This window comes from Photinus pyralis, unplaced genomic scaffold (genome assembly GCF_008802855.1).
Source record: "Photinus pyralis isolate 1611_PpyrPB1 unplaced genomic scaffold, Ppyr1.3 Ppyr1.4_LG8, whole genome shotgun sequence".
Classification (NCBI taxonomy): Eukaryota; Metazoa; Arthropoda; class Insecta; order Coleoptera; family Lampyridae; genus Photinus; species Photinus pyralis.
The window spans coordinates 25593897-25613259 of record NW_022170819.1 but is presented as its reverse complement, the minus strand read 5'-3'; the positions used below and the strand labels follow the sequence as shown (position 1 = coordinate 25613259).

The window sequence follows — 19363 nt, the reverse complement described above, 5'->3', positions numbered from 1 at the left end:
ATCATTAATTCGAAAACTTGAAACTTGCCTAGCTACATCCTATTTTCATAAAACTTGCCATCCATTGCCTATTCGATATCTCCCTATATCGCGGCCGAAAGGCCATATGGTGTGTTTATTCGTATTTTTGTGGTAACAGACGTATTCAGAGACCTCAAAAACATTTGAAATGATACCCAACACTCCAACATTTGGGCTCAGCATTAAGTGTCACTTTTTGGCGGCCATTTTTAAAAATGGGGGTCTAACATGACTTCCGGTGATTGTTCGGAAATGCTGACCATTGCATTGCGTTCATTCAACAGGTTAGAATCTTGCGGCGGTGACTACAAACAGGCCTTGGTGGATAAATTTACATTTTTCAACATTTTTCACATGAAACTTGAACCCCCGCCCTCAAATTCCAATCCTGAAATTTCAGGAACTACGGGTCAAATCATTTTTTAAGGTCCATACTACAATTATGCAATTGCATCATTAAATGCACCATTCCTATGAAAATCGTCGTGTACCGCCAGCACTATTAGGTGGTTTCGCCTTCTCATCTCTCCCTGTTACTACCCTTCCCGAAACTAAAACGTCATTTCCTAAGGGCAGCTATGGAGCGAGCCGTAGAGGCTCAATCTAAACCCCCATTTTGTTACAGTTAGGTGAAACGGGAAAGCTAAAGAAACCGAAACATAATCCGGAAGGGAAACAACAGGACGAGGCGAGGCGGCGCAGCGGATAAAGTCGAAACTATGTCCCCAATTGTATTCCTTTTATTGCAATAGGGTACAACGCTTCGGCTAAGGCGTCTGGGCCGCCTCCCCTTGCCCTCTTGCCACACCAAAGTTGTCGAAACTAAAACATCATTTTTCCGAATGGTAGTTACAGAGCGAGAGATAGAGGCTATAGCTATACCCCCATTTTGTGAAAGTTAGATGTGACGAAAGAGCTAAAGAAACCGAAACATCATCCTGAAGGGCAGTAACAGGGCGAGCCGCCGCAGCCGAAGATTTGTTTCCTATTGTATTCCGTTTAATACAATAGGGTACATAGCTTCGGCTTCGGCGGCTGCGCCGCCTCGCCTCGCCCTCTTACTACAGCAATGTTATACAAACTGAAACGCCATCTTTCCCATGGATACTCGGTACTTACACAATGGGAAATAGAAGTTGAAGCTATACCCCATTTTGTTAAATTTAGATGAAACGAGAAAACTAATGAAACCGAAACAACGTCCGGAAGGGTAGCAACAGGGTGAGACGAGGCGAGGCGGCGCAGCTGCCGATAGCGAAACTATCTCACCAATGGTATTCCATGTAATACAATAGGGTATATAGATTTGGTTTCTGAGGCTGCGCCGCCTTGCCTCGCCCTCTTACCACGGCAAAGTTATTGAAACTATAACGAAGGGTAATTACAGAGCGAGAGATAAAGACTGAAGCTATACCTCCATTTTGTTAAAGTTAGATGAGAAAGGAAAGCTAAAGAAACTGAAACATCATCCGGAAAGGTAGGAAAAGGGCGAGATGAGGCGGCGCAGCTGTGGAGCCGAAACTATATCCCCCATTTGTACTCCTTTTATTAAAATAGGGTACATAGCTTCGGCTTCAGTGGGTGTAACGACTCGCCTACAGCAAAGTTATCGAACATAAAACTCCATTTTTCCGAAGGGTAGTTACAGAATGAGACATAGAGGTTAAAGTTATACCCCCATCTTATTAAAGTTAGATGAGATGAGAAAGCTAAAGAAACAGACACATCATCCAGAAGGGTAAGAACAGGACGAGGCGAGGCTATGTTCTCTATTGTATTCCTTTAATTACAATTGGGAACATAGCTTCGCCTTCGGCGGCTGCGCCACCTCGCCTCTCCCTCTTTCTGTATCAAAGTTATCGAAACCTTTTTCCGACGGGTACTTACAGAGTGAGAGATAGAGGCTGAAGCTATACCCCCATTTTGTTAAAGTTAGATTAGATGGTAGCAACAGGGCGAGGCAAGGCGGCGCAGCCGTCGAACCCGAAGTTATGTCCTCTATTTTATTCCTTTTATTACAACAAGGTACATAGTGCACAGTACACAATAAGTATACAGAGGCTGAATAGACTCAAGTTTAAAGAGTTGAAGAGGATCAAATTTGGGAAGGGGAGTAGGAGGAAAAGGAAAAAATAAAATGAGGGAGGGAAGAATAGGGATAGTAAGAGAAGTTAAATACTAAGGGTACCAAATGCAAAGAGACAATGGGACAAATGCACAAATAACAGAACTGAGAAACAAGGGGGGAGTGGCGATGAGACAGGTATGACAGAGGAAATTTAAAGATGAGTTCAGAATAAGGAAACACCGTTTTGATGCAATGATGGCTGTTGATGTAAGGAACAGAGATGTGGGAATAGCAGGAACGAGATGGCACTAAGCGGAAGAACACCAAACCACATATTAGAGGACAAGGAGCAGGGGAGAAAGTTAAAAAATAAAGAATCTGAAATAAACGAGGAATCTCGAACCGAAGGAGACGAGGAAACCAAGTAGGTTGGAAAAACCGGGAGAGACAAAGAAGGTAGTAAAAAATGTCTAGAAGAGCGAGGAAATAATTGAACAAAGTTGTTAAAAATGTAAAGATGAAAAATTAGAAGATGGCGCAATCAAACAAGTTGAAGAAAGCGAATTCAAATAAGCTGAGAAGGGCAAAGGAGTTTTAGGACCTCAGACAGGATGCGAAAAACTTGCACTAAGCGTAGGTATGGGATCACTTGAGCCTGTGAAATTTTTTTGGACTGTGGCAAAATATTTAAGCAGTTGGCTTGTGTGAAATTTTGGAAGTTGCCCCTGGTCATATTCCTGCAGTTGGTTCAGGGTACCATATTTCGTCAACTGAATGTGTGATGTCCCTGTGACACGATCGACAGCTCACCGATAATCGACATCCGTTCCAGGAGGAGGAGTCACATTCACCCCAATGACGATACTAAAACTACAAATCACCGTTAAAAGTCGCCGTTCAAAGTTCAAAAGTTGGTTACCGTTCAAACGTTGCCTATTAAAGTGATTATGATAATAGCTTCCGTTAATGGGGCTATTCTGCCACATATTTTAACGCATTAAAAGAAATTTGCCTTATTAGTTTGCAAGGGCCGAACTTCATCTTGGTCATTCAAACCACTCATTCAGATTTGAAGGTATCGGGATGTAATTTTTGTATTCGACTTTGTATTTTCTCAATGTTTCCAAGTATCAAAGACTTTCCGGAGAGGAGGAGTATTTGTTACATTCCTAGACATTTTCGGCATATACAGTGACCGGCTAAAATATGGGACAAATCCATTTAAAAATTAGGTGTCGAGGAAAAAAATGTTCGCACTCGTCTATCATAACTTTTTTTAGACAAAAAATATGCGTCAAAAAGTAGATTTTGATACCTTGTTTCGGCTGCCGATTTTGACTTCTTCGATTTCTTTGAGTGCTGTGATATATTCCCACTTTTTCGGCAGCTTTGTCTTCCTAAAGTTTTCTAGGCTCTGTAGTCTTCCTCAACTTCTTAGTATCCTTCTCAAAAACTAGGTCGCTCTCCTATGCATCCTTGGCTTTTTCCTTTGTGCGGGCAACTATGATTTTGTTGCCTTGTTATCTTCGACTTCATCTTCTTTGATTTCGTTGGCAACATTCAGCATGATCGACTTCTTCACTTTCTTTGGCTTCGTCAACATGCTGGTCACCATCGTCTTCTTAGGATGCCTTAGCGTTTTAGGTTTCTTCACACTTTCTTCATTCTAGCTTTCCACTTTTCTTTGGCATCGTCGCATGGTCCTTTCAACATTTCCAATTTCTTCATTACCCGTACTTTTCTTGACTTCTTCGGTTTTCTTAGCTTTTCTACACTGTTTCCTTGGTTTCTTTGACTTTTTCTATTTTATTTAGCTTCCTTGTTTCATATGATCCTAGGGATCTTTGGGTTGCCAAGATCCTCAATTTCCTCGTTTTCCTATAAACCCACGGACCCTTGGGTTTCTTTATGACCTCCAAATTCCTCGAGTTCTATGGCATCTTCTGCTACTTCAGCTTCATTGGTTTCTGAGGCATCATCGCCTGGAGCGCTAACTTCAAGGGCATTGATGAGGCGTAAACAGTAATGGTCATGAATCGTCCATGCGACTTTGTGATTAACAATTAAGGTATTACAGGATTTACATATGTGGTTTATTAAGATAGTTCGAGTTAGAATCACTTCTTCTGCTTCCTTGTATCAATTGGGTAAAATCTGCGACGCATGATGTATCTCATGTCATTAGTGACATGTCAGTATTGATTTAATGAATTTCTTAAGAAACCAATTTATCAGTGAAAATCTCTTAGACACTTTAAACTGAGAAGAGGACAAATTATGTAAGATAAAACTTTCTTCATTAGAAGCGTCCCTCGATCGGCAAATTTCCTTACACTATTGGGGGAAATTTGTATAGATTGAAAAAATCGAAATCACCCCCCGAGGTTTGTTAACAGTTTCATAACTGTATAAAAAACTTTTTTACAGAATTAAAACTTCCGAAACTCATTAAAACACGCAGGTGGTTAGCAGCTAACAAGTGAAACCGCTGAGGGTGAAAGGGCGAAAGTTCTCTCTTATAAAAGCGAAATCTCTCGCGCCTCGAGCCATACCAGTTGCGTAATTACGTCTTAGGTAGGACGAGATTCTGTTTAAAACTAAAGGATTTCGGTTTGCGCAACTTTTCGCATCGCCCCGAAACATTTTCCAATAATTACGCGCACAATAAAAAGTTAATAAAGTCAAAAAAAGGGCGCTACAAAAAGGGATACTCATGAGAAAGTTCGAATTTTTCACCACGAAAATGCGCATAGAAATTCTCGAGGGCACTGGGGAATCTCCCTGAAGGAACCGGGAGAATGTTAAAGCCGAAAGAGGGCTTTCGATCAACTTCCACCCTTAATAGGGACGTAAGCTGACATAAAGTTGTTATTCTAGCCGCTGGCTAAAAGGGCTCTCTGGTATAGACATGAGGCGTTTCATCCCTTAGGATTCACGTGCAAGTAACCCGGATGCAAATAGAATTGATTACGATGTATGCGGCTGACTAATTTTCTTTTTCGCGTGACGTTTCCGATTTAGTTTATACTTTATAGTTGGAAATTCGAAAGAGCATTTCTCCTATTCCCTTCTGTACTATATATCCTCTCCATTTACGATCGGTGTATGCAAACACGAAGGGATGCCGTAGATGCTTTTATGCATCAGGTGAACTTGAAAGCACTAAAAGGGTAAATAACTTTTCTTTATACACAATCGATATTGAATTTTCAGTTGAGTTTTCGGTCTGTGATGGAAAATGCAGGGGAAGCTTCGTTCGAACAGAAAACATTATTTAGAAAGCGCATTTCCCGATATCGGTAGATTTGTGTCTACGCCACAAAATTGGAATGCTGCACTCTTTTAAGTGTTGGTTCTGTATACCTAATTACTTCTCCATTGTTGTTAGTCATTAAGCACATTCTTTTTTTTAAATTTTAATTTATAGAAGATTTTTAGAAGACCCAAGTTAGAGACCCCAACAAGCTCTAAAAATCCCTTTACAGGGATATACAATGGGATTTAAATTGTTAAAAGACGCCTAAAATGCTCTGGAACTATACTTACAAGGTTATGTAAAGCATTCAGAAGCCTTTCCTGAGCATTCTAGGAGTCTCTGAGATTTCTTCGGAATAGGGCTATTTCAGAATTTTCGAGGTACATTTCAGAGCCAAATATTTCGATATTGACATCGGGGAATTTTCAGAATCATTTTAACTAATTTAATTCAATCTGTTCAAAGAAGGAGGGGAATTAGACTAGGAGCACTACAGGCGCTCTATAGAAAATAAACTAAAATCCGCTCAGAAATTATAAGCGACCAGCTGACATTCTCATAAATTAGAAAGCGGTACAACAGGAAGTAAAGTGAAACATAAATTCTGGAAAAGTTGGCGCGAAGGAAGCCTAAAGTGCGAAATTACATTTCGGTAATTACAATTTTTGTGTGTTTTTTTCTTGTAGTTGCGACGGATGTGTAGATCATAATTTAGGTTCTAAGAGAAATTATGGCTCTTTCGAAAGATGTAATAGAGAATTAATTCGCCCGCTTTGGATTTGAGCAACGAAGTAAGCAAAGACTTAAACTTAACTGCCAGTTTATTTGTAATATTCTGTACTTTAGTGGGAGATACAAAAGAGACTTTCTCGATCCTGTAACTTGATAAACCCGGGCAGATGTATATGCAACTTTGTTTCACTGTCATTATTCTATAGTTTCTCCCAGCACTGTTGAAACAGCACCGGAGGAATGCGAAGAAATGAGAGAATTTGAAGGATCCAAAAAAGCAGAGAAATCTGGAAAATTGGAATAACTCTAATCAAGTCAAGAATCCAAAAAATCTTTAAATCTGGAGAACAATCTGACAAATTTGATGAACTCGAAGAATCATGAAAACGAGAAGATTCTAAAAATCCTAAAAGATATAGGGAATGGAAGAATCGTGAGAATTTAGAGAACCTTCTGGATCTGGAAAATTTCAAGGCTTATCTGGAAATTTCAAAATTGACGGGCTTTAAACAAACTCTATCATAAAGATCTTAAAGGTCAGGTGGATGAGCCTCTTTAGTATAAGAGGGAGCCATAACAGCGTCATATGAGAACCCTTCCAGGAACGAAGGGAACACCTTGGTGGAACTCAAACCTTTAAAAAGGTTCGTAAGGAGGTTCGCAGCTTCTTTAATAGGGCCATGCGAACTAAACTATCTGCGTAATGAGAGGATCTTAAGGTCGCTCAGCGCAGGTATAAGGACCATATTCCTAAACGAGGATCTTCGAGGACCATCTGTGGCAACATAGAGGGTCTTCCGGAAATCCAAAAGCTATATCCTTCTGAAAGACCCGGTGCAAAAAGTTGAGGCTTGCATGCGTATCTCCTGGAAACACACTTTCCACGCCCTGAGGACTACTAACAAATTCAGACTCACTCAAAGAAGCTAGCCAGATCGGTGCCTAATCGACAGGATAGTAGCTGCCCGTATGGTTACAGAAGACCTCTGAGATGGGTGGACAACACGTTCAGCCCATTCGAAAGTGCAGGAGCCGACGGGATATTCCCGGCTCTTCTGCAGAAGGGCCCGCAACCGCTGATGCTCTTACATTTGTTGCATCTCTTTAGAGCCTCTCTGGCTTTAGGGTATATCCCCGTAACATGGAGAAAGGTTAGAACTGTGTACCTACCTAAGCCGGCTCGTGCCAAATATAACATGGCGAAGGAACAGGCCCATCAACCTATTATCGTTTTTCTCCTAAAAATGATGGTGGTAAAGCTGAAAGAGATAAACTCCTCGGTCACTAGAGGATGTCCGTAGAGTGGAGTGTGGTCTCCACTGCTGTGGTGCCCGATTCTACACGAGCTTTTCGGACTCTGAACGAGGACGGAGCGTATATACAAGGATACGCGGACAATCTCGCGTTATAACTGGAAAGTTTCCAAAGACCGCGAAAGAGCTCATGCCTCTGGAACAGGTGAATAAGTGGTGCAGTTCCATTTACGAGTACAAGGAGAGCATATACTTTCATGGGTTCACTTTTTTGAGGACGCCTGCCCTGGAAAAGGCACATTGAGCGAATAAGGCCATTGCATGTCTATAGGCTAGAAGGGCTTTTTGCCGTACCGGGTGACCCAATAAGACTGTTCCTCTGTCATATCTCGAGAACCGTTCATTGTATGATTTAGGGGTAAAAAAATTGTTGGGTAAATCGGCCATGAAGAGTCGCTGGAAAATATTTATCAAGTTCTAAAAATGACCACCAGAGGGCGTAACTGCTATCTTAAATTTTAAAATTGCATTTTCTTTAAATTTCGCATAATAAAGTAAAAATTTTTTTCACATTTTTAAAGAGAACCAGTTTATCTAACGTTTTCGTAAAAAAAACTCAGTTATTTCAAAAACAAAGATGGCTTGGGGCGTTCAATTGTTTTTGCAATAACCTGCTTTAATTTCTTAACCGTTTGACCGATTTCAACAAATTTGGTATCGTTAAAAAGAGCATTCCTTGGACAATAAGAATCAACCAAACTATACTTAATTTAGTTGAAACCTCCGCCAGGGGGCTAGTTTTAACATCTAAAAAATTTTTAAAAATCAAATGGAATGATATGACTTTTTCTTTATCAAAAAGTAGCCAAAAGAGGCCAGTGAAAACCGTTTGCAAAATCTCGTTCCTAACCTCAAATATTGGGAAAAAATGGGTACATGAGAATTGAATCCTTGACGGGTATATTGGCTTTATGGTGGGTTCATACAATCATCATCATTAGTTCGCTATCAAAAATCATTAAGAAACCAATAAAAACAAAGGTTTATTGCGCGTAAGCGTAAGCTGGATCTGGGTGTCGGTGCACTGCGGAATAGCGGGCAACGAGAGGGCGGACGAGCGGAAGGCAGTGGTCGGGTCTTCGTTGGGCCCTAGCCTACCCTAGGAATTCCTCCCTTCATTGTCGGGGCCAGGATTAAAGACTGGGTGGCAACAAGCAACTGGACTCAGACAGTCCAGGATCTTTTTAACCGGGCCCCTTGGCAAATTTGGGTATCATAAGCTTCTAAAATTGAATCACCGATGTCTTTACGGGGCATTGGATGGTAAACGATCACCTGCACATCATTGGGCGTTTAGGAGAGTCCACGTGCAGGGGCGAGGCAGATGAAACTACCGAGTATGTGACAGACATACATCAGTTCCTTGGCAGTTATCACAGTTATCTGGAACCAATGTAAAGCAACTTAGAATAAAGAGAGTCTTATCCTTCAGCGAGAGGAACGGAAATAGAAGATCTGAAAGTCCAAATAATAGTACTCCGAACCATCAGATATATTTCAAGGATCTGAAGCACTATCAGAATCTGGTAAATCCGAAGGGCCTGAAGAATCCGAACAACTGAATCCACAAAATTTGAAGAAAATCGGTATCTGAAGAAGCTGAAGGGATAGAAAGAGAGAGGGAGTATCGGAAGAAGTAATAAAATTTCGCCGTCTCAAAGTTTCTTATTTCCGTTAATTTTAATTTTATTGTTTAATTTTCATGATATTTGTGCACCCACTTCCTACCAAAGTTCTTCGCAAAATCCAACTGATGATGCTTACTTCTTTTACTACACTTGAATCTGGATTTAGATGACACTAATTTCGTTTAATTATAATTATAGTATTTGACCTTTGATGGTGGATAAACTTCCTTTAACTGAACTTTAAGACCTTAAAGAAAGGCTTCTCTTCAGCAACAAACTCTTCAGCACTCCGATTAAAATTATTCATAAACGTGAAAACACGCTTCTTCGACTTAACGTTCACTTTTACCATGACGTAGAGAAAATTCTTGAAACACTTCTAGCATTCATCTACACAACTTTACAATTAAACAAATCAGACTGTCTTTAAAATACGCTCAAATACGGCAATACACTAAAACAAACGATTACGTATCAAACATCCACCACCAAAGAGGCACAGATTACGGTCGTCCTCTTTATTTAAAACAATTTTCCTTTCCTCAACAAAATACTGCGTCTCCGAAGGAATTAACATCTGCTTATTTCGACGATAACACGTGCTGATTATCTGGAAACTATAATAATAAAACTTATCTACGGCCGGAGAATAACATAAGATAAATATTTAAAAATACTACGCAAATCTAGTCTTCTATTGCGTAATTTAGATTTACAATTAAATAAACAACGTACAAGCGATTATTGTAACAAAAAATCCGTGAGTAATTCTAGTACAAAACAAGATTGGCCTAGAATTACAAATGAGATGTTTGGGATTGCACTTAATCCCAATTTACAACCAACAACAACAGATGCACAGGTTTTTTTATCATGCGATGGTGAGTATAGAGAGAATTGTATACAAAGCGGGGAGGTTATTCGAGGTCTGACTAGATCATATTTTTTCTTGCGAATGACTAAGAAAAGGAGTATAAGTAGCTGTCCTCCATTATGTTCAGCGCCAATCGATAAATAGAACCCTTTTTCAAATCATTGGTTATCAATTTCTAATTATGAATGTACTTTTAGTGGCGGAAAAATTAACCTGAGCTAGCCTGGGAAGTACAGTACGGAAGGTAGGTCCAAACGTACTAGACGCTAAGGGACAAACGAACGTTATAAGAAGATTTTCAATCATCGAACTACATTAAGAATCTTGGAAAAGAGAGGGTCCAATACGAATTTCCGCCCAAAAGTGAAGCTTTGAAGTAGGGCCCCCATTAGTATAATAATAATAATCAGTACGACCTAATTTCCTACAAAAATTGATAATTTCAAATTCGCAAGGCGTGACAATTGCATGCGTAGTTAGAGGGTTGCTTGTAGATCATTTAATCGAAAACATTTGATGTACTACAAAAGTTACACCCTTCCCAATTTGTATACGCAGTTAGGGGGTTACTTGTAGATTCGTTAAACAAAGTCAATAACAAAAACTAAAATATAACATTTATTTCAAAAAGCACACCCCTCTCACAGTATATGAGAGTTACAATGCTGTAACTTCAAAGTCGCATGTTGTGACACTTGCACGCGTTGTTTAAGGGTTGCTTTGTGTTCAACAAAATCCAAAAGACAAAAGTAGTTTACGTATTCACATGAGGGTGACGAGGAAAACTTAATTCCTTTAAATATTTGATAGTCTCAAAATTGAAAGGGTGAACATTTGTATGCGCGGATTGAGGGTTACTTGTGGACCGTTAAACAAAATCAATCAAAAATGACAGAAATATGTTATGCATTTTAATGGGGTGGAAAGTATGAGAACTTCCTTAAAAATTTGTTAATTTCTAAATTGCAAGGGGCGCAGGTAGAGGGTTGCTTGTAAACTCAATTTTGTAAAGGCCGCTAATTTAGAATAAACACAATTTGAATTGTTAGATTTTGTTTAAATAATTGCCTTGTTATTTGATTTTTATTTGTTTAGTAGATTAAATTTAAGAAATATTAGGGACATCTGGAAATAATCGCGATGGTTTTTTTTAAGTTTATCTTATTTAAATCCGGTCTTGCGATAAGCAGTTCGTTATCGTTATCGTTCGCTTTGTCCTTTGGTTGAAGCTTTTACAAACGCGCGTAATTTAGGGTATGCTACCAAATCTGTTCCACTTTTTAGTCCCAGCAATAAGTGAAGTTTTGAATAAATGCACCAAAAGATAGAAGATTTAAATACCTTTGACCTTTCCTTCATATATGCCAGCATTATCGATGCATTTAAGACCTTATTCGTAAGTAACTTCCTATTCATCCATGGAAACAACTTTTCATATGCTTGATAATAGGCTTTACTGGATTGAGATATTACACCTACCAACGTTTGTTTAGATTTTACAACAAGCGATTTAATGGACGATGTATATCTTTTTCAACGGAAATCGTTTTATTCACAAAGACGACGATTTTTATAAGCAAACGTCAAGTGACATTTCCATGGCAATCGTAAAATTACGAACACCCAGCCCACTTAATTAGACATGTATTCGAATTTAACGTCAATATGATTTCATTGAATTTCCTATTTTTAAATTATACTGCAGGTATAATAAAAAATACTATAAGATACACGTGTATAATTGGTATTTAAAGCACTTGCAACGTTAAAGGCACTCCGCTTTGCGTCGTGCCCTTAAACTCGTTGCGCGTGCTTTAAAGACTTGATTATACACTTGTATCTTAATATACTATTATTTCTGTTTGGGAGTTGGAAATATAAGGTAGAACTTAGTGGATTAATTTGTAGAGCCATTGTTAAGGAAAATAAGAGGTCGTACTTCATTTGCCGTTTGCAACCGTTCCCGTATGTAAATTGTTTTTACAGCCGCCGAAGGCTCTCTTGACAGGGAAGAAGACAGAGAACCAATCTTGTTAAGTTTTAGGTCTGTTAATTACCCATTAATGGATTTTCGTTTTCTAATGGTATACGAAAGCCAGAATTAAACCAGAAAAATATCAACGTGCCAACAGATTACGCCGCTTGACCTCACATTCCACGGAACAAAGGGGCATTGCTGGACCGCTGAATTTGGAGATTTCATTCCGACCTTTTAGATAAGTATAATTAACCGTAATTAGTTAAATGTGTTACAGATAACAGCCTCCGATTAAGTCGAGATTAAATCCGTGAGATGCGCCCTTGAAAAACTTGAATTTCGACACTGCTCCCGTATTTTTAAGATGCCTGTGAAGGACGTAATTAATTAAAGACGGACACAGCAGGAAAAAGCGCCGATCGGCCGAATTTTATATAAGGTAAACGCTTAATTTAGAGCGGATCTTTCTGCTTTTTGCATCTTTTCAAGTTACGTTCGTAAGTACCGTAATTTTTGAGATTTTTCGCAAAATTTACTTTGGCAACCGTTGTACCCTATTTAAAGAATCGATCTTTTACCTTTTGCCTTTGGTTATTTAAATCTTTCTGCCTTTAGCACTTTTGCAAACTATGTTTTGTTAATTCATACCCTTTAATTTTTGCTTTTTGATTAAATTTACCGGACTGTATCCATAGCTTTTGCTGTTTCATGCACAGTAATTTTTACCGCTCCGTTTAACTGCAGGTAAGCTTTTTGTTACTCTCCGTTTCATTAATTATAGGGGGAGAGAATATTGTTTCAAATTCTTGGATTTCTTTTCCCATAGATACCGTTACCGAATCCGATTATTTACTATTCCCGCAAAGGGAAATTGCTGTGCGCTTTTCTTTTAGCATTCACCAGGTAGCCGCCCACTGCTTGCTCTTTAGATTTAGAATTGCTGGAGCTGCCGTTTATACTCTGATTGACTTTGCCCGAGGTTTCCGGGACCGATCCGCCCCACCGCTGCTACCGCCTACTTTGACCAAGGGCAAGCCGGCACCCTTGGTGGCGCTCGAGTCGGTGATGTTAGGATTAACTATTTAAGGTACCTAATTAGGATTTTATTTTAAATTTAAATTGTTTCAATCGATCATACGTGCGTGGTACATTGTTATAACCCCTGAGTGCCTTTCTTTCAGAAGAAGAAGAAAAGAAATGCAGAATTTGTGGAGAGAAATACTATGATATAATATGATATATGCTATGGGAATGTAAAACAGTAGAACAAACAAGGGAAAGCAGGAGTGAAAAACTGGAAGAGGGAAAAAATGGATGATGATAGAAAAAAGGAAAGAAAGTGTAGTTTTTTGTAGTTAGTTTATTAAAAAAGTTTTTCCAAATGGCGTTAATAAAGATTGATTGATTGACATACATAGCGTTGGCGGTTTTCAAGGAAAATGTGAAAAATCGCCATTACATGGCAGAAATGAAATGAAGACATGTTAAAACATATACTACGAAATTGTATTCTTCTTTTAAAACACTTTTGGAGACGATTGCCAATTTTCAGGATGGCGAGTTTACTATTTAAGCAAATCGAATTGCGTTTCAGGACAGTTTCAATTTCAACGCCGAAGTAATAAATAGTTTACTCTGATATAAATTGTGTATAGGTGAGTGATAAACAATATTTCAACTGTTATAAATCAAGTGATTTCAAGAACGTTACAAATTTATTATTCATTAATTGTAAACAAATAAATAAATCACGTAATTAAATTAGATCATGTGAAGTCGCGTTTAGATCTCCGTAATGAATAATTAACCCTTCAATTCTGTACGATTTCATTATCCATTGACGAACCGCAATTCCAGTGTGTATCTCGGGAGATCAGCAGGACAAGTTAGAATAAAATAATCCCGGCTAACTAACGAAAAAAAAAAGAAAACGAATCTTTTACCTCTGCGGTCACGATCTTCCAGATAAACGTGCTTTGTTAGGGAATTTTTAAAAGAAAATCATCAATACGGCCTAATCTAAGGAAGATCGGATTTCATGCCCGAATAGATTGGCAAATTACCTTTTTATAAGTACCACCATTGCCTATATCTTGTAGGATTTGACTCTTCAATCAATCGTACGAGATTAGGTTGGTGGGTTTTTTTTACTGTGCGTGTGTCTATTATAAATTACGAAATGGCAAAAGTAGATTTCATAAACGTTTGTGTGATCAGCGCAATGCGAAAATAGCGTGTTGTATTTTATCCTTGTACAACTGTATAGGGTGCGCTTCCCGTATCCTATTAAGTGAGGGTAGGAAAGAATACAAGCTGGGGGACTCTCTATACCCTAGTGATTTAGAAATCTGACGTGTTTCACTCGAATAACTTCCTCGGCTATTATTGGATAAGAAAATTACGTATTATAAGTAACCTTCATTTTCAGTAAGTACAGTTTATTAGGTAGAAATTTAATCTTCGTGGTGTAAGCCAATATGAATGGATTTATTTTAAGCCTCTTATACCAGAAATTGTAAATGAAGCTCGTACCAGGGGACGCCCGTGGCGTAGGGCTAATCCGAGGATTCTTTTTTAAATAAAAGTGTAATGAGGATAATTGCATAATCTTCTCAGACTTAGTCAGCAGACTAGCTGAGGGGGTGACACTGATTCCGACACTACGCTTCAGTTAATTTTCTAACAGCTTTATGGGAGTGACGTTGAAAAACCGATGGCATTCTCATCCGTTTTGCTTTGTAATTGTACAACTTTCGCACAATTTTAAGCTACACATCCACTTTAAATAAAATGTCTATTTTTTACCTTTATTCTAATGGAAGGCACTTCGAAACTGCCCAAATAAATTTCTGCAAGATATAAGTTATCCAAAGAAAAGGATTTATCTCAGACACTTTTCGAGAGAAAGATGTAGTTCAACTTTTTAAACATTCTTTCGCAGGCAGATAATGACAAGGGGGCGTAAGGGCTCATTTTGTTGGGCGATCCACGCATTTATTTTTACCTCATTTCCAAATATAGGGAGATCTGGACCGGCAATAAATCCTTCCGTTTGCAATATTTTTTTAAATGACATACGCAAGTTTATTTCTTGTGAAAAAGGGGTAAGTTTAGCATTGTCCGATATCCACTTCGTGTCTACTTGTCAGATTATAGAATGCGTGAGGATCTGCTCCCTAAATAAAAGTAAAGAAACAAATTAGTATTGGCTGCAAGATCTGAAAAAACTTGGTCCTTGTATTAAAATCATCTGCATTATAAATTGACTCGAATAAAACACTTTTCGCATCATTTCAAGCCCATACGGTAACGGTATTGGAGAATCCACAAAGAACTTCTTGGGATATCAATAATAATGACGGGACACCCTGTAGGAGAGAATGTTTCAATTTATTAAGTAAGTTTGGGTGATTATTTACGAAATAAGCACAGAGTTGGTTCGTTTCATTTGAATCTGTATCTCAGTGTTGTTTTTCCCTTAAGAAATTTTGTTAGATGCGTCATTTTTGAATTTTATCTCTTTAGTTAAAAGTAAGACACATCTGGTAATTTGCGATAAGAAGTTTATTACTAGGTGATATCTGATTAACGCACGTGTGTTTTGGTGCTGACAACGAAGACGCAGACGTTATTCTCGGCGTAATTGGGGACGCGGGACGCATGCATTCGCTATTGGCATTATTGAGTCTAATTTTGATTTGCGGCGTTATGTGAAATTCGCAAAGAAGGCGATTATTTAATGGTTTCCTTAAATACGGGAGACAACGAAATAACGGAGCTGCTGCTAGTTTCGTGACGGTTGAAAAGCGTGTCCAATTGCTTACGCGATTTTGTTTTCACGGGCATGTATGTGAAAACGTTTCCGTCAGTATTGTAATAAATTGTGCAGAATAAGTTAAGCAATCTTATTGAGAAAAAACTGTAAGTGATTTTAAGATTTTTTAAATTGTCGGCCGTCTGCGTGCGGAGTATTGTGTCCAAAGCTTTGTAAGCTTTTCTTTCTTTTAGAGATTTTGTTTTATTTTTTTTCGGAATAGTTTTTTGTCCTTGTTCATTAATTAATTGTGTGTTTATTCGAATCCATTATACGAGCCGTATGGAGCTTTCATGTCAGATTTTTTTCTATTGGTGTTGATCAAAATTTGTGGAACAAGTTGTTTAGAATTTTCTTATGTCAATCGAGGCTACCGAGCCTGACAAATTATGAATTTAAAGTCAACATCGAGTGTTTTAATTGTGACGGGAGCCGGAAGTCTACGAGGACAATTACAATTTTAAAGGTTCAATTTCTGAGGATCTGAAGAATCTGAAGAATCTGAAGAATCTGAAGAATCTGAAGAATCTGAAGAATCTGAAGAATCTGAAGAAGGAATCTAAAGAATCTGAAGAATCTGAAGAATCTGAAGAATCTGAAGAATCTGAAGAATCTGAAGAATCTGAAGAATCTGAAGAATCTGAAGAATCTGAACAATCTGAAAAATTGGTGGTACAGTACCGAATCTATTTAGGAAGTCTTATGTAGATTTTCAATAAGTTACCAGAGAGCAAAAAGATCCATGCTGGAAAGCAAATGCAAAAGCTGGCCCGTGTGACGCAGTTCAGTTGAAGCTTGATTGCGGTACTAAGGGTCCCTGATTCAGAAAGATCCAGTAAGATACAATAATCGAGAAAAGGAGATACAGCATCAAGAAGAATGGGAAGCACAGCAAAAGCAAGAAGATGAAGCAGATACGAGATTTGAGAAGGCGCGGTAATGAAAACGAGATCAAAGATAATAGCAAAGCACATAAAAACAAGATTTAATTTTCATAGGGATGGGAAAAGGAAGATAAAGACACAAGAAGCAACAAGACACACGAGCATATCATAAACACATGTTCCAAGAAGATATAATAATAAGACATGCAAGGACGAAGAAGAGCAGAAAGAGTAGAAAGAACACGAAGAAGAGCTTAACATGAGAGAACCGCATGAAGAACGACGAGAACAAGAAGGAGATGTGACATATAAAAAAGATTCAAGGATTGGAGGTACAAAAGGAATAATAGAGGCGAATGAACGTTAAGGGAGATCCTAGAGAAGCAAAGATGATCAAAGAGATGCAAGGTATTCAGAAAGATACAGAAAAGGCAGATAAGGAGAGCAAAAAATCCTCGCTATACAAAAATAAAAGAAGATGCGTCTATGCAACGAGATAAATGACCCAGGAGGATACAATAAGGGCACATACAGGTATGCGAAGGCATGAAGGTTTAGAAGAGTATCAATAAGTATCATAACATAATAGACATTAAAACAACGCTGGAAGAAAGAAAAGCATTCAGAGCTTGTTTTTAAACATACCACGTACGCAAGCGTTCGACTAACAAATAAATAAAAAATCTTAATTACTCACAGTAACTAAATTAAATCATCTAATTAATCTGGTCGTAATAGGTTTGCGATACTAACCGCACTTAACACGCACACAAGTGCTGACAGCTTCTGAACTCCACTTTGCTTTATCACACAGAATTAGATGCAAACAAAACTGGCTTGGTGAATAAGATTACAAATTTTCGGTGCTAAGTAAACAAATAGGGCTGACTGCTCAAAAATTTATCGTAAAAAATGTACACGCTCTTCAACCGTCGCGAAATCAGCAGCATCGTTGATTCCAGTATTTAAGGAAACACCACTCCCACCATAAAATAGTCTTCTTCATGAATTTTCCAATACACTGCCAATCAAACCCAAAACGTCCCCCCGAGGAAAGCGCAATTCATCGTAACACCTGCTTATTCTTTAATGAGCGATAACACGTGTGCGTTAAATAAATTTCTCCTAACAGTATAACTTCTTATCGTAACGATGAGATGTAAACTTTTTTAAATAAAGCAAATTCCACCAGATGTGTCTACTTCTAGCACCTTATCTAAATGAAATTAAATCGGACAAAAATGACGCCTCTAACAACACTTCTAAAAGAAACAAAAACACAAATACAAATTTTCAAATAAAATAAACCAACTTTGTGATTATTTGTAAAAACCCACCAGATTTGCACATAAAAATTGAAAATATTTCACATAAAGGGTGCTCTGCTGGTGCTAAGACCAAAATAACGTAGTTTGCACAACAAGAAATTTTTTTCCGTAAAGTATTAGTTGTTAATTTGCTTTTACAAGTTCAAAAAAAACGAAGAAATATCCGGAAAACAAGAAAAATGGTGGGCTTCAGAAGAAGTCAAGAACCGGTAGAAATCGAGGAAAATAAAGAAACAAGGTAATCCGACGAACTTAAAGAACCAAATACCAGATGAATCCGAGTATGCATAGCTAATAAAGTTTGAATAATCAAAGGATATCGACAGGAACAAGGAAGGGCGCTGATAGGAGAGAGTCGAAATGACCGGAGACTTCAGAGAAGCCAACAGTGTGACAGAAGCGATGACATATAACAGTTGAGAAAGCCCAGAATCAAAGTAGTCGAAGGAAGGGGGAAGCATGAGAGATTCGCGTGTTTTTTTAAATTTAATTGCGCGATTTCCCCGTTATAAAAGGAGCGAACGAAATGGAAAACATCGAGTAATTGATTGACATTACAAATGGCAAAAGGTCGATGAGCAATTATGAAAATAATTTACTGAACTTCCAACGTCTCATGCATTTAATGAGAACCACAAATAATTACCGCTAAGAGAACAAATCGCTAAACAAGAAAGTATATCAAAAGATTGTTAATTAAGATAAAACATTTCGCGCCTCGTAGAGATTTTGATAATTGAATTCGTGCCCTTAAATTCTTTATATGTTCAAATTCGTTCTTTCCGTTCGCTTCCTATTATAGAAAGCCGAATGCGTCGCTCTCCTTTCCTCAGATACGTACAGCAAAAGGGGTCTTGCTATCGCGACGCTCTAATTGAGACCTAAGTGCCAAATCTGCCACTCTAGCCTCATGCTCTTTAATTTACATTATGTACATACTCGAATTTGAAACGCTCTTTATTTTAAAATGCCGCTTAGTTTTTTGTCAAACACGGACACATTTTAGAACTATGGACGCTTACAGTAGAAAAAATTGAAACGCGAGTCCCCCTCTTAATTAACTTAAAAAGTCAGTTATGTAAAATTTAATTTTTTCCTTTGCTACTTTCTCGAGAGAGGAGATTAGCGAGGTTTAATGAGAATTTTAAAATTTCTCATTTATTCCGCAACTCATGGGGCTTTTTTTGTTAGCAAAGTAATCTCCCGCTATCATTTTCGCTCCGCTTTAATTAGGACGAACAATTAAATTTGCCTCTCAAAGTCTTAAACTGTAAGCAACGAGAAATAGCCAACTAATATTTTCGCCCGGCCGCAGTATACGTATAGGGCTCAAACCGGGGGTATTCAACTGGATTTGTCGGATAGTTCGCACCACCATAAGGCGGAAAGTTTCTCTCCTGGCAGTTGGTCGGAATACCACCCCAAGCTTCACCGCAGCTCCATTGTGGTCTGCAATAGCAAATTTAA

At 38.3% G+C, this 19363-nt stretch overlaps 1 protein-coding gene across 3 annotated transcripts in view; it reads right to left on the bottom strand.

Moving 5' to 3' along the window:
- LOC116179364 (myosin-G heavy chain-like) overlaps positions 1 to 19363 on the bottom strand; it is a 155211-nt gene that overhangs the window by 104347 nt on the left and 31501 nt on the right. For 2 of the 3 annotated variants that reach the window (XM_031499149.1, XM_031499150.1), the window contains one exon: positions 18900 to 19345. The exons of the other annotated variant lie outside the window; for it this stretch is intronic. In XM_031499149.1, the coding sequence (XP_031355009.1) occupies positions 19189 to 19345 (157 nt within the window). In that variant the 3' untranslated portion in view covers positions 18900 to 19188. Of the gene's footprint in view, positions 1 to 18899; positions 19346 to 19363 lie in introns of those variants that run through there. 3 annotated transcript variants of the gene reach the window in all.